At 46.7% G+C, this 20,446-nt stretch overlaps 1 protein-coding gene across 2 annotated transcripts in view; it reads left to right on the forward strand.

Annotated features, from left to right (window-relative positions):
- LOC130356404 (potassium voltage-gated channel subfamily C member 4-like) overlaps positions 1–19,523 on the forward strand; it is a 125,776-nt gene extending 106,253 nt beyond the window's left edge. The window contains exon 4 of one of the 2 annotated variants that reach the window (XM_056557928.1): positions 19,020–19,160. In XM_056557928.1, the coding sequence (XP_056413903.1) occupies positions 19,020–19,026 (7 nt within the window). In that variant the 3' untranslated portion in view covers positions 19,027–19,160. Of the gene's footprint in view, positions 1–19,019 lie in introns of both variants that reach the window. The other variant, XM_056557927.1, reaches the window with a different exon arrangement.
- The last annotated feature ends 923 nt before the right edge of the window (positions 19,524–20,446 follow it).

Raw genomic sequence — 20,446 nt, forward strand, 5'->3', positions numbered from 1 at the left:
AATGCCATATTATAATGAGTCCTGCAATATATGAAAAGTTTTTAACAATGACAGTGCCTCTTTAAGTAAAGTAACCTGTTTAGAAACAATTCCCTGATTTCTGGTTTTTCGGTCCCAACTAGTAGACCACCAAGGAGATGCCACTTACCACCAGCCAGGACATTGTTTACCAGGGATTGCCCCAGGGGACTAAGGACTAAAAAATGAGATGCAGCCCCTCTTCTTAAATTGTAGTGACTCCCCGCCGTGGAGGTAGGCAGGGCAAAAATGCCACTCTAGTCAAGGTCTTCTATCAAGGGTTAGATCACGACTACCAAATGGCCGTGGCTATACCATCTGTACCACCAATCCAGGTGACATATAAGCATCCTGTCTTATAATAAATTATCTCCTTTGTCTCCAACAATTTTGGAGATAAGCTTTATGGCACAGAGTCCACATTGTTTTATTTCTCCAAGTAAAATGTAACACGAGCATGTGGAGAATTGTAATGAGAACTTTCTCATGGGAGTGGGGTGTATGACTTGAAGCCAAAGTAAAAGTTAAATGGATGCTATTCTAAAGAGAATTGGAAAGACTTGTATCTAAGACATCAGCAATGGCTTTAAGTGCCTTAGCACAAAGTGCAGCCCCTAAAATGTCTGAGAAATATCATTTTCAACACTTGTGTCACGATTCGGCTTAAAGGTAGTGGATCCTCTGTGTCAGCGAGGGATTGGCGTGGACCGTGCTGGTGGACCAGTTCTAAGAGGCTACTGGTGTTCACCAGAGCCCGCCGCAAAGCGGGATGGTCTTGCTCCGGAGGCTAGGAGCGGCCACTCGCTGCGGAGGAGGTGCAGGAGCTGGCGGAGGAGATGGTTGCTGCTGTAGCAGAGGCAGAAGTTGCTGTAACATGGCGGTCAACTGCGACAGCTGCTGTCCTTGTTGGGCAATCTGCTGCGATTGCTGAGCGACCACCGTGGGAAGGTCAGCGAGACTTGGCAGCGGCACCTCAGCGGGATCCATGGCCGGATCTACTGTCACGATTCGGCTTACAGGTAGTGGATCCTCTGTGTCAGCGAGGGATTGGCGTGGACCGTGCTGGTGGACCGGTTCTAAGAGGCTACTGGTGTTCACCAGAGCCCGCCGCAAAGCGGGATGGTCTTGCTGCGGCAGTAGCAACCGGGTCGTATCCACTAGCAACGGCTCAACCTCGCTGACTGCTGAGAAGGCGTGGGACAGAAGGACTAGGCAGAGGCAAGGTCAGACGTAGCAGAAGGTCGGGGCAGGCGGCAAGGTTCGTAGTCAAGATGGATAGCAGGAGTTCAGGTAACACAGGCTTTGGACAACACTAAACGCTTTCACTGGCACAAGGCAACAAGATCCGGCAAGGGAGTGCAGGGGAAGTGATGTGATATAGCCAGGGAGCAGGTGGAAGCCAATTAAGCTAATTGGGCCAGGCACCAATCATTGGTGCACTGGCCCTTTAAGTCTCAGAGAGCCGGCGCGCGCGCGCCCTAGAGAGCGGAGCCGCGCGCGCCAGCACATGACAGCAGGGTAAGTGACTTGGGATGCGATTCGCGAGCGGGTGCATCCCGCTGTGCGAATCGCATCCCCGACGGCCATGTCAGTGCAGCGCTCCCGGTCAGCGGGACCGACCGGGGCGCTGCAGGGAGAGAGACGCCGTGAGCGCTCCGGGGAGGAGCAGGGACCCGGAGCGCTCGGCGTAACAGTACCCCCCCCCCCTTAGGTCTCCCCCTTTTTTTGTCCGACAACTGCTTTACCTGGGACGAGGACACCGGGAGTGAATGGAGGGTTTCCTCAAAGGCAGGCAGTACAGCAGGAGTGGGAATGGGGAGGGAGGGCAGAGGGCGAAGCCTGGCACGGGGCAGTGTGTCACCAGGACGGGGGCCATGAGGAGGCACTGAGGCTTGCCTGACGGGACTGGGAGGGGGGGAGAGGCACTTCCTATGGCAAGCAGAGTCCCAGTTCTTGATCTCCCCGGTGGTCCAGTCAAGGGTGGGAGAATGAAGCCGGAGCCATGGCAGACCGAGGAGGACCTCAGAGGTACAGTTGGGAAGGACGAAGAACTCAATCACTTCGTGATGGGGTCCAATACACATCAAGAGGGGTTCTGTGCGGTAACGCACGGTGCAATCCAATCTGACTCCGTTGACCGCGGAAATGTAGAGCGGCTTGACGAGACGGGTCACCGGGATGCAGAATTTATTCACCAAAGACTCCAAAATGAAATTCCCAGAGGCACCAGAGTCCAAGCAGGCCACTGCTGAGAGGCAGGAGTTGGCTGAAGGAGAAATCCGCACGGGCACCGTGAGACGTGGAGAAGCAGACTTTGAACCAAGAGACGCCACACCCACGTGAGCTGGGTGCGTGCGTGCGTTTCCCAGACGTGGAGGACGAATAGGGCAATCCACCAAGAAATGCTCGGTACTGGCACAGTACAGACAAAGATTTTCTTCCCTACGGCGATTCCTCTCTTCCTGGGTCAGGCGAGACCGATCCACTTGCATGGCCTCCTCGGCGGGAGACCCAGGCGTAGATTGCAAAGGATACTGTGGGAGAGGTGCCCAGAGATCTAAGTCTTTTTCCTGGCGGAGCTCCTGATGTCTCTCAGAAAAACGCATGTCAATGCGGGTGGCCAAATGGATAAGTTCTTGCAGGTTGGCAGGAATCTCTCGTGCGGCCAGCACATCCTTGATGCTACTGGATAGGCCTTTTTTAAAGGTCGCGCAGAGAGCCTCGTTATTCCATGATAATTCGGAAGCAAGAGTACGAAATTGGATGGCGTACTCGCCCACTGAAGAATTACCCTGGACCAGGTTAAGCAGGGCAGTCTCGGCAGAAGAAGCTCGGGCTGGCTCCTCGAAGACACTACGGACCTCAGCGAAGAAGGACTGGACTATGGCTGTGGCAGGATCATTGCGGTCCCAGAGCGGTGTGGCCCAAGACAAGGCCTTTCCTGAAAGAAGGCTCACTACGAACGCCACCTTAGACCGTTCTGTAGGAAACAAGTCCGACAACATCTCCATATGCAGGGAACACTGAGACAGAAATCCACGGCAGAGTCTAGAGTCCCCATCAAATTTGTCCGGCAGGGACAAGCGGAGGCTAGGAGCGGCCACTCGCTGCGGAGGAGGTGCAGGAGCTGGCGGAGGAGATGGTTGCTGCTGTAGCAGAGGCAGAAGTTGCTGTAACATGGCGGTCAACTGCGACAGCTGCTGTCCTTGTTGGGCAATCTGCTGCGATTGCTGAGCGACCACCGTGGGAAGGTCAGCGAGACTTGGCAGCGGCACCTCAGCGGGATCCATGGCCGGATCTACTGTCACGATTCGGCTTACAGGTAGTGGATCCTCTGTGTCAGCGAGGGATTGGCGTGGACCGTGCTGGTGGACCGGTTCTAAGAGGCTACTGGTGTTCACCAGAGCCCGCCGCAAAGCGGGATGGTCTTGCTGCGGCAGTAGCAACCGGGTCGTATCCACTAGCAACGGCTCAACCTCGCTGACTGCTGAGAAGGCGTGGGACAGAAGGACTAGGCAGAGGCAAGGTCAGACGTAGCAGAAGGTCGGGGCAGGCGGCAAGGTTCGTAGTCAAGATGGATAGCAGGAGTTCAGGTAACACAGGCTTTGGACAACACTAAACGCTTTCACTGGCACAAGGCAACAAGATCCGGCAAGGGAGTGCAGGGGAAGTGATGTGATATAGCCAGGGAGCAGGTGGAAGCCAATTAAGCTAATTGGGCCAGGCACCAATCATTGGTGCACTGGCCCTTTAAGTCTCAGAGAGCCGGCGCGCGCGCGCCCTAGAGAGCGGAGCCGCGCGCGCCAGCACATGACAGCAGGGGATCGGGACGGGTAAGTGACTTGGGATGCGATTCGCGAGCGGGTGCGTCCCGCTGTGCGAATCGCATCCCCGACGGCCATGTCAGTGCAGCGCTCCCGGTCAGCGGGACCGACCGGGGCGCTGCAGGGAGAGAGACGCCGTGAGCGCTCCGGGGAGGAGCAGGGACCCGGAGCGCTCGGCGTAACAACTTGTTTGGGTACGCTTTAAAGTCTATTACATTTATCCTAGCCAAAAAGGTTGTGTCTTATTATTCTGAAATGATACCTTCATGTTATATAAACACCAAAAATATTTGTAGAGCTATACAAACATTTCTGGTGAAAATAATTTGTGCGCTTTCTTCAACCTGCCAACCATGTAAAGTCATATTATGTACAAAGAGCTCTTTATAGAAATTGCTTTTGCTTTGAGTCTAGCAAAAAAGCTTCATTATACAATTCCCTGTATAAATTCAACCTAGAATACGGGGGAACCTTTAGGTCAGGAACGCACAGTAATGTGTCTCATGCAGTTCTTTCACTATAGTGTTGTTTATTAGTGATGAGCGGCATAGCCCATATTCGAATTCGCAATATTTCGCGAATATATGGACACATATTCATCCTATATTCGCAAATTTCGCATATTCGTAAATGTTTTCATGCAAAATTCATAATAAAATTCGCAAAATACACATGCGCAATTATATCTTTCAACTAACTACTTTCCTATTGGTTGCTAGGGATGTAGGGGGTCTGACATTGACCTGGGTAAGGTCTCTATATCTGTGGGTACTGGTTCCTTATTTATGTTCCCTATCTGATTATTATGTACACTTGTATTCCATTTATGAATTCATGATAGGTTGCTCTTTATGATCTCTATGGCTTGTAACTATGTAACAACCTTCCCCATGTCATTGTCATCCATGTTGCTATCATACTGTACCAGTTCTATTTTATGTATATTTTATTGATTATTTCTAAAAAAGATTTTTTGCATGAAAAATCGCAAAGTGCCGATATTCGCGATAAAAATTTGCTATTCGAATATTCACGCTCAGCACTATTTTTTATCCAAATCCAGGCATGGATATTAAAACAGAAGATGTGTATTAATACCAATCCTGATGGTAGCTCAAAAACAATAAAATCTCCCATAGCGGACACCTCCCAATTGTGGACAGTTTTTAATTCCCTAGCAGGGTCCCATAAAACTTAATGTATTTGCACCCTCTGAATAGGGGACATTCCCAATAGCGGATGCGGACACACCCAATAGGGGACAATAAGGGACTAAACACACTCCCATTAGAGGACAAAACACTCCCAATAGGGGACAATAGGGAACAAAACACTCCCAATAGGGGACAGTAGGGGACAAAACACACCCAATAGGTGACAGTAGGGGACAAAACACTCCCATTAGCTTTCCTACCTTCCCGGTACTAATTAAATGTCAATCAGGTGTGAGACTCCTATATCTTCCTTCCGATATCCAGGATCTAGTACGCATGAGTAAGGGGGAGGTCCCCCGAAACGTCGCGTCATGACCCTGATGGCTCCCAGCTAGTGAACTAAGACCTCTGCTAGACTGCAAAGCTGTACTGGAATTCATTTGAATTAAGTGTATAGCCCATTTTGCTTCTATATACTCCCAATAGGGGACAATCAGGCTTATGTGCTGGCCCTACCTTGTACACAGGGCCATCGTAAGGGGGTACAGCCAATTCCCCAGTAAGGGATCCAGGCCCCTGCTGCACCCCCCCTGCAGAAGCCCCAGCACAGAAGCTATTGGGAGGTGTCCCCTAATGTTTAAATAGTGGTCTCCTGCTTCTGTACATCCACCTGCCAAATCATTCACCCCCCCCTCCTTCCCTGATCCTCCCGTGCCACTTCATTCTTGTGCCAAATCACCCCCCCCTTATTACCCCCTGTGCCATATTATTTCCTCTTGATCCCCACCGTGCTATTTAATTCCCCCTTTAATGCCCTCTGTGTAAATTCATGGAATGGGAAGGGGGGATCATGGGGAAATTATGTTGCATAGGGGGTAGGGGGGATCATTTGGCACAATGCATGGGGGAATAAGGTGGCACAGGGTATAAAAGGGGGATGAAATGATACAGGGGGTGATGAAGGGAGATGAAACGACACTGGGAGATTCTACTGTAATATTCCCTTTTATTGTGTATTATAGGTGATTACACTCAGGAGTGAGTACAGGACAGTATTCAGACATGTAGAAAGGTTTTTGGAGCTAGAAAATGGTATCAGCTCATTGCTGCAAGACGGGGAATTATATACAGAAGTGACTATATGTGAGAATGGACCAAAAGGAAAGATGAGTTGTTTAAGAGAAAAGGACAAGGTAGCAAAGAGAACTGCTTTTGTAAGTGACCATCCAGTAAGTATCTTAGTTTAAATAATGCATGTTATATGCCAATAAATATGGTATACTGTATATGCAGAGATTTAATTTTATGGTTTGGGCAACAAGGCCAATTAAGCCCACCATGTGCTTAAATGAGAAAAAAAACTTGCTGAGAATAACATTTTGGGGATTTTAACCCCTTATAAAAACATTTATCCACTTAAGGATCAACACTTTTGTGTTTTTTTCTCCTCTCCTTTTAACACCTCTTTTTCCATCCACAGAGCCACATGAGGGCTTGTTTTTTGCGGGACCAATTTTACATTTCCTTTACCATAATCACCTTAAAGGGGTACTCCGCTGCTCAGCGTTTAGAACAAACTGTTCCGAATTCTGCAGCTGGCGCCGGGAGCTTGTGATGTCATAGCCCCGGCCCCTCGTGACATCATGTCCCAGCCCCTCAAGGCAAGTCTATGGGAGGGGGCGTGACAGCCATTATGCCCCCTCCCATAGACTTGCATTGAGGGGGTGGGGCTATGACATTACAAGCTCAGTTTGTTCCAAATGCAGAGCAGGAGAGTACCCCTTAAACCATATAATGAAATGCCACCCCACACCATTACTGACCACCGCCAAACCGGTCATGCTGGAGGATGTTGTAGGCAGCAGAATGTTCTTCACGGCATCTCCATACTCTGTCACGTCTGTCACATGTGCTCAGTCTGAACCTGCTTTCATCCGTGAAGAGCACAGGGCGCAAGTGGCGAATTTGCCAATCTTGATATTCTCTGGCAAATGCCAAACATCCTGCACGGTGTTGGGCTGTAAGCACAACCCCACTTGTGGACATCGAGCCCTCATACCACCCTCATGGAGTCTGTTTCTGACCGTTTGAGTTGACACATGCACATTTGTAGCCTGCTGGAGGTCATTTTGCAGGGCTCTGGCAGTGCTCCTCCTGCTCCTCCTTGCACAAAGACGGAAGTAGCGGTCCTGCTGCTGCGTTGTTGCCCTCCTACAGCCTCCTCTACGTCTCCTGATAAACTGGCCTGTCTCCTGGTAGTGCCTCCATGCTCTGGACACTACGCTGACAGACACAGCAAACCTTCCTGCCACAGCTCACATTGATGTGCCATCCTGGATGAGCTGCGTTACCTGAGCAACTTTTGTAGGTTGTAGACTTCCTCTCATGCTACCACTAGGGTGAATTCTCCGCCAGCATTCAAAAGAGACCAAAGCATCAGCCAGGAAGCATAGGAACTGAGAAGTGGCCTGTGGTCACCACCTGCAGAACCACTCCTTTATTAAGGGTGTCTTAATGAGTGGGCAGTGTGATTTCACAGAAGTGTGATTGACTTGGAGTTACAGTGACCCCCCCGACCTACGATGGCCCCGACATACGATAATTTCAACATGCGATGGCCTCTCAGAGGCCATCGCATGTTGAAGGCAGCATCAACACAATGCTTTTGTATGTCGGGGCCATCGCATAAACGTTTACGGTGCCCCGTGTGCTGCGGTGATAGTCTCTTACCTGTCCTCAGGGCTCCGGAGCGTCCTATTCGGGATCCCCTGCATCGCTGGCGCTCTCCTTCGTCATCACGTCGCAGTGCACACCGTCCCGTCATTCAATAGGAGCGGTGTGCGTAGTGACATGATGGCAGCGACGGAGAGCGAGGATCCTGGGGAAGCAGAGACGTTGGGAGCCTCGGGGACACCAAGGGGACGTGGCCACAGCGATGGAGGGTGACACCCAGGGCAGCGGTGACGAGTGGTGACGGTCCGGAGCGGCAGGGATAGGTGAGTATAACTTCTTATTCTTTCCATTGCACAGATCCCTCAACATACGATGGTTTTAACAAACAATGGTTCATTTGGAACGGATTACCATCGTATGTTGAGGGATCACTGTACATTGTGTTGTTTAAGTGTTCCGTTTATTTTTTTGAGCAGTGTATTAAAAAAAAATACCCATATTACATAGCTTTTTTGCATTGTGATCATATGACACAGAGCCAGTAGAGAACATCGGTGGCGCAAAATCCAAGCCCTCATATGAGTCTTTACGTGGAACATTGAAAGTGTTATGATTTTTAGAAGGTGAGGAGAAAAAAACATAAGTGCAAAAATGAAAAATGGCCCGAGACTTATATCTCTCCAGTTTTTCTCGCACACATGATAAATCAGGGCAACCATCTTCACGAGTGTGGAGAACAACTGGAGAGAAAGCAGATTTTACCCCATATAACGTGTTGCCATTAGTTACATTGGATAAAATTATTTCTCAGAGGTCAGCAGAGAGCAGTGTGGTCGTGACATCAGAGAAATCCAAAAGGAAAAGCATTTCTTCTGTAGTATATAGCCCCTAAAATGTACTGGAAGGATTAAGATTTTGTAATAGAAGTAATTACAAATCTGTTTAACTTTCTGGCACCAGTTGATTTAAAAAAAAAAAAAAAAGTTTTCCACGGGAGTACCCCTTTAACCCCTTCAGGACGGAGCCCATTTTGGCCTTAAGGACCGGAGCGTTTTTTGTACATCTGACCACTGTCACTTTAAACATTAATAACTCTGGAATGCTTTTAGTTATCATTCTGATTCCGAGATTGTTTTTTCGTGACACATTCTACTTTAACATAGTGGTAAATTTTTGTCGATACTTGCATCCTTTCTTGGTGAAAAATCCGTAAATTTGATGAAAAATTTGAAAATTTTGCATTTTTCTAACTTTGAAGCTCTCTGCATGTAAGGAAAATGGATATTACGAATACATTTTTTTTGGTTCACATATGCAATATGTCCACTTTATGTTTGCATCATAAAATTGACGTGTTTTTACTTTTGGAAGACACCAGAGGGCTTCAATGGTCAGCAGCAATTTTCCGATTTTTCACAAAATTTTCAAACTCAGTATTTTTCAGGGACCAGTTCAGGTTTGAAGTGGATTTGAAGGGTCTTCATATTAGAAATACCCCATAAATGACCCCATTATAAAAACTACACCCCACAAAGTATTCAAAATGACATTCAGTCAGCGTTTTAACCCTTTAGGTGTTTCACACGAATAGCAGCAAAGTGAAGGAGAAAATTCACAATCTTCATTTTTTACACTTACATGTTCTTGTAGACCCAATTTTAGAATTTTTACAAGGGGTAAAAGGACAAAATTTTTACTTGAATTTGTAGCCCAATTTCTCTCGAGTAAGCACATACCTCATATGTCTATGTAAAGTGTTCGGCGGGCGCAGTAGAGGGCTCAGAAGGGAAGGAGCGACAAGGGGATTTTGGAGAGTACGTTTTTCTGAAATGGTTTTTGGGGGGCATGTTACCTTTAGGAAGCCCTTATGGTGCCAGAACAGCAAAAAAAAAACACATGGCATACCATTTTGGAAACTAGACCCCTCGGGGAATGTAACATGGGATAAAGTGAACCTTAATACCCCACAGGTGTTTCACGACTTTTGCAAATGTAAAAAAAAAAAAAAATGTTTACCTAAAATGCTTGTTTTCCCAAAATGTTTTTATTTTTAAAAAGGATAATAGCAGAAAATACCCCTAAAAATTTGAAGCCCAATTTCTCCCGATTCAGAAAACACCCCATATGGGGGTGAAAAGTGCTCTGCTGGCGCACTACAGGTCTCGGAAGAGAAGGAGTCACATTTGGCTTTTTGAAAGCAAATTTTGCTCTGGGGGCATGCCGCATTTAGAAAGCCCCTATGGTGCCAGGACAGCAAAAAAAAAACCACATGGCATACCATTTTGGAAACTAGACCCCTCAGGGAACGTAACAAGGGGTTAAGTGAACCTTTATACCCCACAGGTGTTTCACGACTTTTGCATATGTAAAAAAAAAAATTTTTTTTACCTAAAATGCTTGTTTTCCCAAAAAATTTACATTTTTAAAAAGGGTAAAAGCAGAAAATACCCCCCAAAATTTGTAACCCAATTTCTTACGAGTACGGCGATACCCCATATGTGACCCTTAACTGTTGCCTTGAAATACGACAGGGCTCCAAAGTGAGAGCGCCATACGCATTTGAGGCCTAAATTAGGGACTTGCATAGGGATGGACATAGGGGAATTCTACGCCAGTGATTCCCAAAAAGGGTGCCTCCAGCTGTTGCAAAACTCCCAGCATGCCTGGACAGTCAACGGCTGTCCGACAATACTGGGAGTTGTTTTGCAACAGCTGGAGGCTCCGTTCTGGAAACAGGGGCGTACCAGACGTTTTTCATTTTTATTGGGGAGGGGAGGGGGGCTGTGTAGGGGTATGTGTATACGTAGTGTTTTTTACTTTTTATTTTATTTTTTGTGTTAGTATAGTGTAGTGTTTTTAGGGTACAGTCGCACGGGCGGGGGGTTCACAGTAGTTTCTCGCTGGCAATTTGAGCTGCAGCAGAAAGTTTGCGGCAGCTCAAATTTGCAGCCAGATACTTACTGTAATCCTCCGCCCATGTGAGTGTACCCTGTACGTTCACATTGGGGGGGGGGGGGGGGGGGACATCCAGCTGTTGCATAACTACAACTCCCAGCATGCCCGTTGGCTGTCGGTGACTGCTGAGAGTTGTAGTTTTGCAACAACTGTAGGCACACTGGTTATGTATCACTGAGTTTGTGACCTAACTCAGTGTTTCACAACCAGTGTGCCTCCAGCTGTTGCAAAACTACAACTCCCAGCATGTACGGTGCATGGTGTACGGTGACTGCTGAGAGTTGTAGTTTGCAACAGCTGGAGGCACACCGGTCGTGAAACACTGAGTTAGGTAAAAAAAAAAACTCTGAGTTTCACAACTAGTGTGCCTTCAGCTGTTGCAAAACTACAACTCTCAGCAGTCACCGACAGCCAACGGGCATGCTGGGAGTTGTAGTTATGCAACCAGCAGATGCACCACTACAACTCTCAGCATGCACTTTAGCTGTTTGTGCAAGCTGGGAGTTGTAGTTATACAACAGCTGAAGGTACACTTTTCCATAGAAAGAATGTGCCTCCAGCTGTTGCAAAACCATAAGTCCCAGCATGCCCATAAGGGAATGCTGGGAGTTGTGGTGGTCTGCCTCCTGCTGTTGCATAACTACAGCTCCCAGCATGCCCTTTTTGCATGCTGGGAGCTGTTGCTAAGCAACAGCAGGAGGCTGTCACTCACCTCCAACGATCCAGACGGTGCAGGTCAGTCCCGCCGCCGCCGCTGCTCCTGGGGCCCCGATCCCAACATTAACGCCGGGGATCGGGGTCCCCAGCACCCGGGGTGCACGTCCCGCACCCGCTAACGTCCTCCAGAAGAGGGGCGGAGCGGGTGCGGGAGTGACACCCGCAGCAGGCGCCCTGATTGGTCGGCCGGTAATCCGGCCGACAAATCAGGGCGATCGTGAGGTGGCACCAGTGCCACCTCACCCCTGCAGGCTCTGGCTGTTCAGGGCCATCAGAGACGGCCCCGAACAGCCAGTAATTCCGGGTCATCGGGTCACTGGAGACCCGATTGACCCGGAATCTCCGCAGATCGCTGGACTTAATTGTCCAGCGATCTGCGGCGATCGCCGACATGGGGGGGGCATAATGACCCCCCTGGGCGATATGCCGGGATGCCTGCTGAACGATTTCAGCAGGCATCCGGCTCCGGTCCCCAACCGGCTAGCGGTGGGGGCCGGAATTCCCACGGGCGTATGGATACGCCCTCGGTCCTTAAGGACTCGGGATGCAGGGCGTATCCATACGCCCTATGTCCTGAAGAGGTTAATGTGATCCAAAGAAGGTAAACTGGATAACCAGTAACAGGGTAATGGGTGTCAAAGGGTCACCATGCACATAGAGAGTGAAGGCTAGCTAGTGTGGTCTGATCCCACAGAAGAGAGAAAAAAAAGTTACTAGTGTTTATGATAGGTTTCAGAACATGCATTCATTACAGCATGCTGGGTATGGGGCTTCGTACTGGCAGACCGGTCAGAGTGACCTTGTCCACCACCAAAAGCATCTGCAGTAGGCATGTGAACATAAGAACTGGAGGACTGATCAATGGAAGAAGATGGTCTGATCTAATAAATCAAGCTATTTTTTACAGCATGTGAATGGTCAGGTGTATATGTATTGCTTACCTGGGAAAGAGATTGTACCAAGATGAACTATAGGAAGAAAGAGTGGACTGCAGAACTATGATGCTTCTATTAGGCTCTTTTGTTAGCAAGCAGGTGAACTGTTCTTAATGGTCTATGGTATCTTCTGTGTTTGCACTTTTCTATTATAAAGAACTGTGGTGAGCCACGCAGTGTGAAGTGAGGTGTAAGGGGCAGATGGTGTTGCCCAGGGGTAGATGGTATTAACCCCTTTGTTTGCCTATGTAACCACCCGAAGGTAGTACCCCTAGTCCTAGGTTAGGCAGGGGCAATAAAGAGTCCAAGGCCAGGTTAAGGGTAACAGTAGCTTTTACTGAGGTTAGACAGGGTTACAGTCTATACAGTTCAGTATCCCAGAGAGGTGGCCAGTGACACAGAGACCTCGCAGGCTTGCTGGGACTTGCAGTAGGTAGACTGACTATAATGCAGGCCGCAGTGAATAGACAGTAGACTTGACTTGACTGACTTGATGACTATTAGATGACTTGAGCTTACTTGCAATTGACAGGTGGCTGCAGACTTTAGGCTTGAGGCCGCCAATGGCTGGACACAGGCACTGGGACAGATGACTGGACTTGACCTCAGCAGGAAATGAAGTGTGATCAAAGAGAGGGATTGCAGCTCCTCCCTATCTTATAAAGGGGGCTGTGCAAGGAGCCCATAGGTTACTAGCGAGGTCACCTGGTCACTGGTGTTCTCTGGGTAACAATACAATCATATGACTTGAACATGTGACTTAAACACAATCATGTGGTACAAATATAATCATGTGGCAAACAATAAAGGTCCTTTACTCTTTATGTGAAAACCCTTTATGTGAAACCTATATACACAGGGGGAGACAGTACACGAGAGCCCTGGGGACAGACAGGGACTCAACCTGACGGGACAGAAGGACCATATCTCATACTGGGACACCACAGAACTTTGAACATCTCTGCCTAAAGCATCTAAACAGGCTGCTGCTTTCATTGTCCAACCTTAGAAAAATGAGCACTGTGATCAGGTTTTTCATACACAGGGATTTATAAAGGTCCCTGCTTTTGGGGACATGAAGATTGTTTAGCATTAATATTTTTTTTCAGTCATTATGATTTTTGGATACTAGAAAAATAAGAAGATTTAAGCTGCGTGATGACAGAAGAGAGCCCACTTGTCTGTGTCTTGCACTGATCAGAAATATTATTGAATGTGTTTGAAATATTATTGAATGTGATGTTAGGGAAAGTATCACCAATGAACAGTTGTCTATAGCAGGGATGTAGCTATAGAGCGTGCAGAGGTAGCAGTCGCACTGGGGCCCTGGTGCCTAGGGGGCCCCAAAGCACATCTGCCTCATAAAAGTCCAGTGTTATAATTGGCACATGGCATATTTTGGCAGATTTAGCATCGGGGCCAAGAAGTTACAACTTACGTCTCTAGTTTAAAGATAATAACCTTAGCTTCTAATAGGCTAAGCCAGGGGTCCTCAAACTATGGCCTGCGGGCCACATGCGGCCCGCCGAGGACAATTATCCAGCCCACCGCTGCCTAAGGACATCCCGGGACACAGGGATGCGCTCTCGGCGGTCCCACGTTTACTTTACAAACGCAGGGGCTGCCGGGAAGGTGGCACACGCAGGGATGTCACTGACGTCCCGTGCATGCGCCCATAGCAACGGAGCGCGGAGGCGTGGACGAGCGGGGCAGCGATGAGGACGTGCGCTGGCCAGCTTGATAAGTGTTACCAGCAGCACGTCAGCTTCGGTGCTCCGACCACCGCTCCTTCGGTCCCGGGACTTACTGCTATGTCCGGACCGGAGGAGCAGGGGTCAGAGCACTGAAGTGGGGCAGAACACAGGCACACAGCCTCCAGCCATACACTGTATGGCTGGAGGCTGTATGTCTGTGGGGGAACATACTGCATCTAATGTGGGGAGCTATACTGCACCTAATTTGGGGAACATGCTGCACCTAATGTGGGGGAACTATACTGCACCTAATGTGGGGGAACATACTGCACCTAATGGGGGTTAACTATACTGCACCTAATGTGGAGGAACATACTGCACCTAATGTGGGGGAACATACTGCACCTAATGTGGGGGAACATACTGCACCTAATGTGGGGGAACTATACTGCACCTAATGTGGGGGAACTATACTGCACCTAATGTGGGGGAACTATACTGCACCTAATGTGGGGGAACATACTGCACCTAATGTGGGGGAACTATACTGCACCTAATGTGGGGGAACTATACTGCACCTAATGTGGGGGAATATACTGCACCTAATGTGGGGGAATATACTGCACCCAATGTGGGGGAACTATACTGCACCTAATGTGGGGGAACTATACTGCACCTAATGTGGGGGAACTATACTGCACCTAATGTGGGGGAACTGTACTTCACCTAATGTGGGGGAACTGTACTGCACCTAATGTGGGGGAACTACACTGCACCTAATGTGGGGGAACTATACTGCACCTAATGTGGGGGAACTATACTGCACCTAATGTGGGGGAACTGTACTGCACCTAATATGGGGGAACTGTACTGCACCTAATGTGGGGGAATTTTTACTGCACCTAATGTGGGGGAACTGTACTGCACCTAATGTGGGGGAACTGTACTACACCTAATGTGGGGGAACTGTACTGTCAACCCTAATGTGGGGGAACTACAACCTAATGTGGGGGATCTATACTGCCAACCTAATGTGGGGGGAACTGTGCTGCGTACTTAAAGGGGTAGTCCACTAATAAGATATATAAGTGTGCCTAGGAATTTGTTCATGTTTTTTTATCTATAGTCCGGCCCTCCAACAGTCTGAGGGACCGTGAACTGGCCCCCTGTTTAAAAAGTTTGAGGACCCCTGGGCTAACCAGTAAAGGAAGAGAATATTTTAACTTTTGAATGATACAGTTTTTTCTTTCCGGTTACTGTACTGTTTTTGTTTGGCACAAGGGAGACATTTACACAAGAACATTGCTTTGCTTATCTTCACAGCTTTTCTTATATCCTATTCAGTGTTGTATTCAGAATTGTACATGCCTTCCTGCATCCCTTTCTCAATAAAATCAATGATTTGAATTCCAGGAAGCATTGTCCTTTCTGCAGGGGCTGCACAACACTCTTTTGTGGGGAATAAATAAATCTTCCAGAAATTGGTAAAGTAGAATGGGTTGTGTTATGAAAGCTCAGCGAAGCTGTTAAGAGGTTTACTTGTTGACATGGTGCTGATCGGGAGAATATGCAGTATAATTTTCAACAGGTCTTCTAAAGCATTAAAGGGATACTCTGCCCCTAGACATCTTATCCCCTATAGTGATGAGCAGCAGGGGCCATATTCGAATTTGCGATATTTCGCGAATATATTAACTATTATTCGTCCTATGTTTGCGAAATTAGCATATTCGCTATGTTCATTCTCTTTTTTGTTCGCATGGAAAATTTGCATAAAAATTAGCATGGAAAAAGATGAAAATAGGCATGGAAACTTCGCATAAAAATTCACATAAAAATTTTCATGTGAAAAAAACCCAAAAAAAACAAATATTCGTCATTACGAATATATAGCACTATATTCTAAATATCCGCAAAATCACGAAGTCCCGATATTCGCCATAAAAATTTGCATAACAAATATTTGTGCTCAACACTAATCCCCTTTCCAAAGGATTGCGGATAAGATGTCTGATCGCGGGGGTACCGCTGCTGGGGACCCCTGGGTTCTCGGCTTCAGCCCCCCGCTGTCATTACTGCACAGAAGAAACTCGCTCTGTACGTAATGATGGGCAATACAGGGGCCGGAGCATCATGATGTCACGGCTCCGCCCCTCGTGATGTCACGACCTGCCACCTCAATATAAGTCTATGGGAGGAGGCGTGGCTAGGGGATAAGATGTCTAGGGGTGAAGTACCCTGTTAACATGGATGCAACATTTGCATGCTCCAATAAAATTGCTAGCCACATCTATGATACTTACAGCCACATGCCACAGGAGAATTTTTGCAGTTGAAAATCTTCAACAACAGTGGCACAATATGCACGATGATTTCAGAATACACTTAGTGTCTCAGTTCATGTAATGGTTGCAGAACATTATTGGCATAACCAATTTCTCAGTGGTCCATATACCGGGTCCAGAGATCATGAGGAGCTTTAACATGTCTAACAGTCAGGTTCTGCCCAAAGTGACTGTTGGCTTTTGTTCATTCTAAAGTAGTTAAGACATAGTTACATAGTTACATAGTTAGTGTGGTTGAAAAAAGACATACGTCCATCAAGTCCAACCAGGGGATTGAAGGGAAGGATGTAAGGGGATAAGGGAAAGGGATGTAGTTTTATAATTCTGCATAAGCTTTAATGTTATTTTGTTCCAGGAATGTATCTAACCCTGTTTTAAAGCTGTTAATTGTTCCTGCTGTGACCAGTTCCTGAGGTAGACCGTTCCATAAATTCACAGTCCTCACGGTAAAGAAGGCGTGCCGCCCCTTTAGACTAAACCTTTACTTCTCCAGACGGAGGGAGTGCCCCCTCGTCCTTTGGGGGGGTTTAACCTGGAACAGTTTTTCTCCATATTTTTTGTATGGGCCATTAATATACTTATATACGTTTATCATATCCCCCCTAAGACGCTTAACTGGGGCTTCACCAATGACTTTGCTTAGATTGCCAGGCACCTCCTTGAGTCCTCATGTGTCAGCACCCCAATGCACAACACTATGCCACCCCAATGTTAACATCGGGATCTATTTGGGTCTGTGCTGATGCTGGCTCCTCTTCTTACAAACTGGCAGCTGAGACTGTCCTGAATAATCTGCGCTTGTTTGCATGGTTTACAAGGCTCATTCGTGTGGCCCATTAAATTCATTACAATCATTTTATTGGCTGCACAAAAGAATAAATCAGCTGAAGAACAAACGTTTCATCGCGGACCCTACGCATGTTAAAGGAGTAGTCCAGTGGAGACCCAGTGGTGAACAACTTATCCCCTATTCTAAGTATAGGGGATAAGTTTGAGATTGCGGGGGGTCCGACCGCTGGAGCCCCCTGCGATCTCCTGTACGGAGCCCCGACAGCCCGCGGGAAGGGGGCGTGTTGACCTCCGCACGAAGCGGCGGCCGACACGCCCCCTCAATACAACTCTACAGCAGAGCCGAAGCGCTGCCTTCGGCAATCTCCGGCTCTGCCATAGAGATGTATTGAGGGGCGTGTTGGCCACCGCTTTGTGCGGGGGTCGACACCCGCTATCTGGCCGGAGAGCCTGGCCCCCGTGCAGAGAGATCGCAGGGGGCCCCAGCGGTCAGACCCCCCGCGATCTCAAACTTATCCCCTATCCTTAGGATAAGGGATACGTTTTTCACCACTGGACTACCCCATTAAAGGGGCTTAAACTAGGAAGTGAATAATTGCTAATGATTTTTGGTTAGGTGATTAGGTATGAGGCAATACACCCTATACTTTTAAATGGTTAACATAGAAACATTAGAAACATATTCCTCCATTTCACAGGCTGTATTGGTGAGGAACTAAACTGTTTGTAAGACAAAAGATGAGACCATTTCCCAAAAGAATAAAATATATGATTTTTTTTTAAGACTGAAGAAAGCCAAGTCAAAAAGTCAACATATTCCTTCTATTTTTATCTTGTTACAAATGAATGCTGGCTGAGGAAGGTAAAATAAAGAGAGCGTCAAGTTCTGGGAAAGTGTTGCCTCACTTTTAGTGATATGCTTTCCAGCAGGACCCATGGATTATATCAGTTAGACAGGGAGGGAGGATGCTATACAGCTTCTGCTATACTTCTCTTTCAGAACATAATATGTGTGAACACAATAAAGACTGCCTATACAAATATGGTATCTACATAAGATTGTATTCACATAAACACCAAAAGAACCCAAACTGACACCCTTCTTGTCTATACATCATGCCATATAATGGCAGCTCCTTGAAAAAGTAGGGAAGGAAACGGCGTTGGGGAGATGAGGCACGCTGACATAAGATGGGTAAGCACTCAGCACTTAGCTTTAGATCATTTTTGTTTACAGCCCTGATCACTTTACTAATGCGTTTACAATTCGCTTATTTTTGCACATTAGAGTTTGGCTTGATGCAGCAGGACTCGCTATTTTTTGAGAGGATGCCGGATGCACTTTAGAGTCTCCGATATGTGGTACGCTGTTAGCTCACTCTCTGTTTATAATTGTATTTGGTATCGTTGCCCAGTGTGAACTATTAGACTACATTTGTATATTGTTTCTTGCATAGTGCTATTGGCTATATGATACATGATTATTTAGTGCCTTGGCAGCAGTCCAGGTATTGTTCTACTATTCATCTCGTCCATTTATAGTGTATTTTATCAATTGCTGTAATAAAGTTTTTGTGATTTTAAAGGTATTTACACTCTAGTTTTTCTTTTGGTGTTATAAGATTGCATTCATCTGTTATAATATTCCATTAAGAATATGGGGGGAGATTTATTAAAACCTGTGCAAAGGAAAAGTTGCCCAGTTGCCCATAGCAACCAATCAGATTGCTTCTTTCATTTTGTAGAGGCCTTGTTAAAAATGAAAGAAGGGATCTGATTGGTTGCTATGGGCAACTGGGCAACTTTTCCTCTAAACAGGTTTTGATAAATCTCCCTCATGGTGTTACATGTCATATAAAATATACTTAATTTTATTAATATAGTCTTATTATTTGACACTTCATGTTTTTCTCAGATTCTAAGCAAAATGGGGATGCCAATACAGTGATGTCAGATGAAGACCATGAAGACCCTCCACCATTTCATCCGCTGGAAGACAAGCGAATTATTCGTCGTGCCAGTGCCAAAGACAAAAACAAGTCCGGGGCCTCATGCTTTCTGCTGAGTTCTGGAGATTATTCCTGTGCTGCTGATGGTGGAATAAAGAAAGGTTTACGAGATATAGATATAGAGATGGACTCACAGATTCTCCTAGGTCCCTCATAAAAGAAATATTCCATAGTAATTTTGACCTGGATGTAATATTAACATCAATATTAACATCAATTTCATAGTCTTCCCATAGAAAATTGATGAAAAGTGCATAGGTGAAGTGCTACAATTTGTTCCTGGTCACCTGTGTGGTAAAATGTTTCTTATTCATATCTTTTATCTTTGTCTGAAAGAAAATCTAAATAAATTTGTTCTGTGTCAGAAAATAAAATAAACTGCAAAAATATTCACATGTGGCTCCCACTTTCTCTTTTAACGTGTCAATGAGGCACACTAGTAGACTTCATCAGGGGGGCGCAAGAGCTGAGGTGCTTGTAAGTTTCTAAAAAGATGGGGCCCATAGAGCTCTGCTGAGTACAACCTTGGATCCACAGCTATGCTATTAGTATAGACAACTGTTTTAACCCCTTAACGACTCAGCCCATTTTCACCTTAAAGGGGTACTCCACTTGCCAGCGTTCGGAACTAAACGTTCTGAACGCTGTTTTCGCGCTGTGGGGGTTGGCCACGCCCCTTGTGATGTCACGGCACGCCCCATCAATGCAAGTCTATAGGAGGGGCGTGGCCAACCTCCACAGCGCGAAAACAGCGTTCAGAACATTTAGTTCCGAATGCTGGCCAGTGGAGTACCCCTTTAAGGACTCAGCCCTTTTTTGCAAATCTGACCACTGTCACTTAATGCATTAATAACTCTGGGATGCTTTTACTAATCATTATGTGGGAGATTTATCAAAACCTGTGTAGAGGAAGACTGGTGCAGTTGCCCATAGCAACCAATCAGATCCCTTCTTTCATTTTTCACAGGCCTCTTTAAAAATGAAAGAAGTGATCTGATTGGTTGCTAGGGGCAATTGCACCACTCTTCCTCTGCACAGGTTTTGATAAATCTCCCCCTATGATTCCAAGATTGTTTTTTTTTGTGACATATTCTACTTTATGTTGGTGGTAAATTTTTGTCAATACTTGATGAAAAATTCAAAACTTTTTGAAAATTTAGCATTTTTCTATCTTTATAATTAATGGACATACCAAATAAATGATATATATTGATTCACATATAAAATGGGGGAGATTTATCAAAGTTGTCTATGTCTCGCATCAATATAGACCAAACTACAGAGAGTTAGGCTGGTCTATTGTGCGCCTGGTTTATCAAAAGCCACAAAGCTC

The sequence above is a fragment of the Hyla sarda genome, chromosome 2 (assembly GCF_029499605.1).
Source record: "Hyla sarda isolate aHylSar1 chromosome 2, aHylSar1.hap1, whole genome shotgun sequence".
Lineage (NCBI taxonomy): Eukaryota > Metazoa > Chordata > Amphibia > Anura > Hylidae > Hyla > Hyla sarda.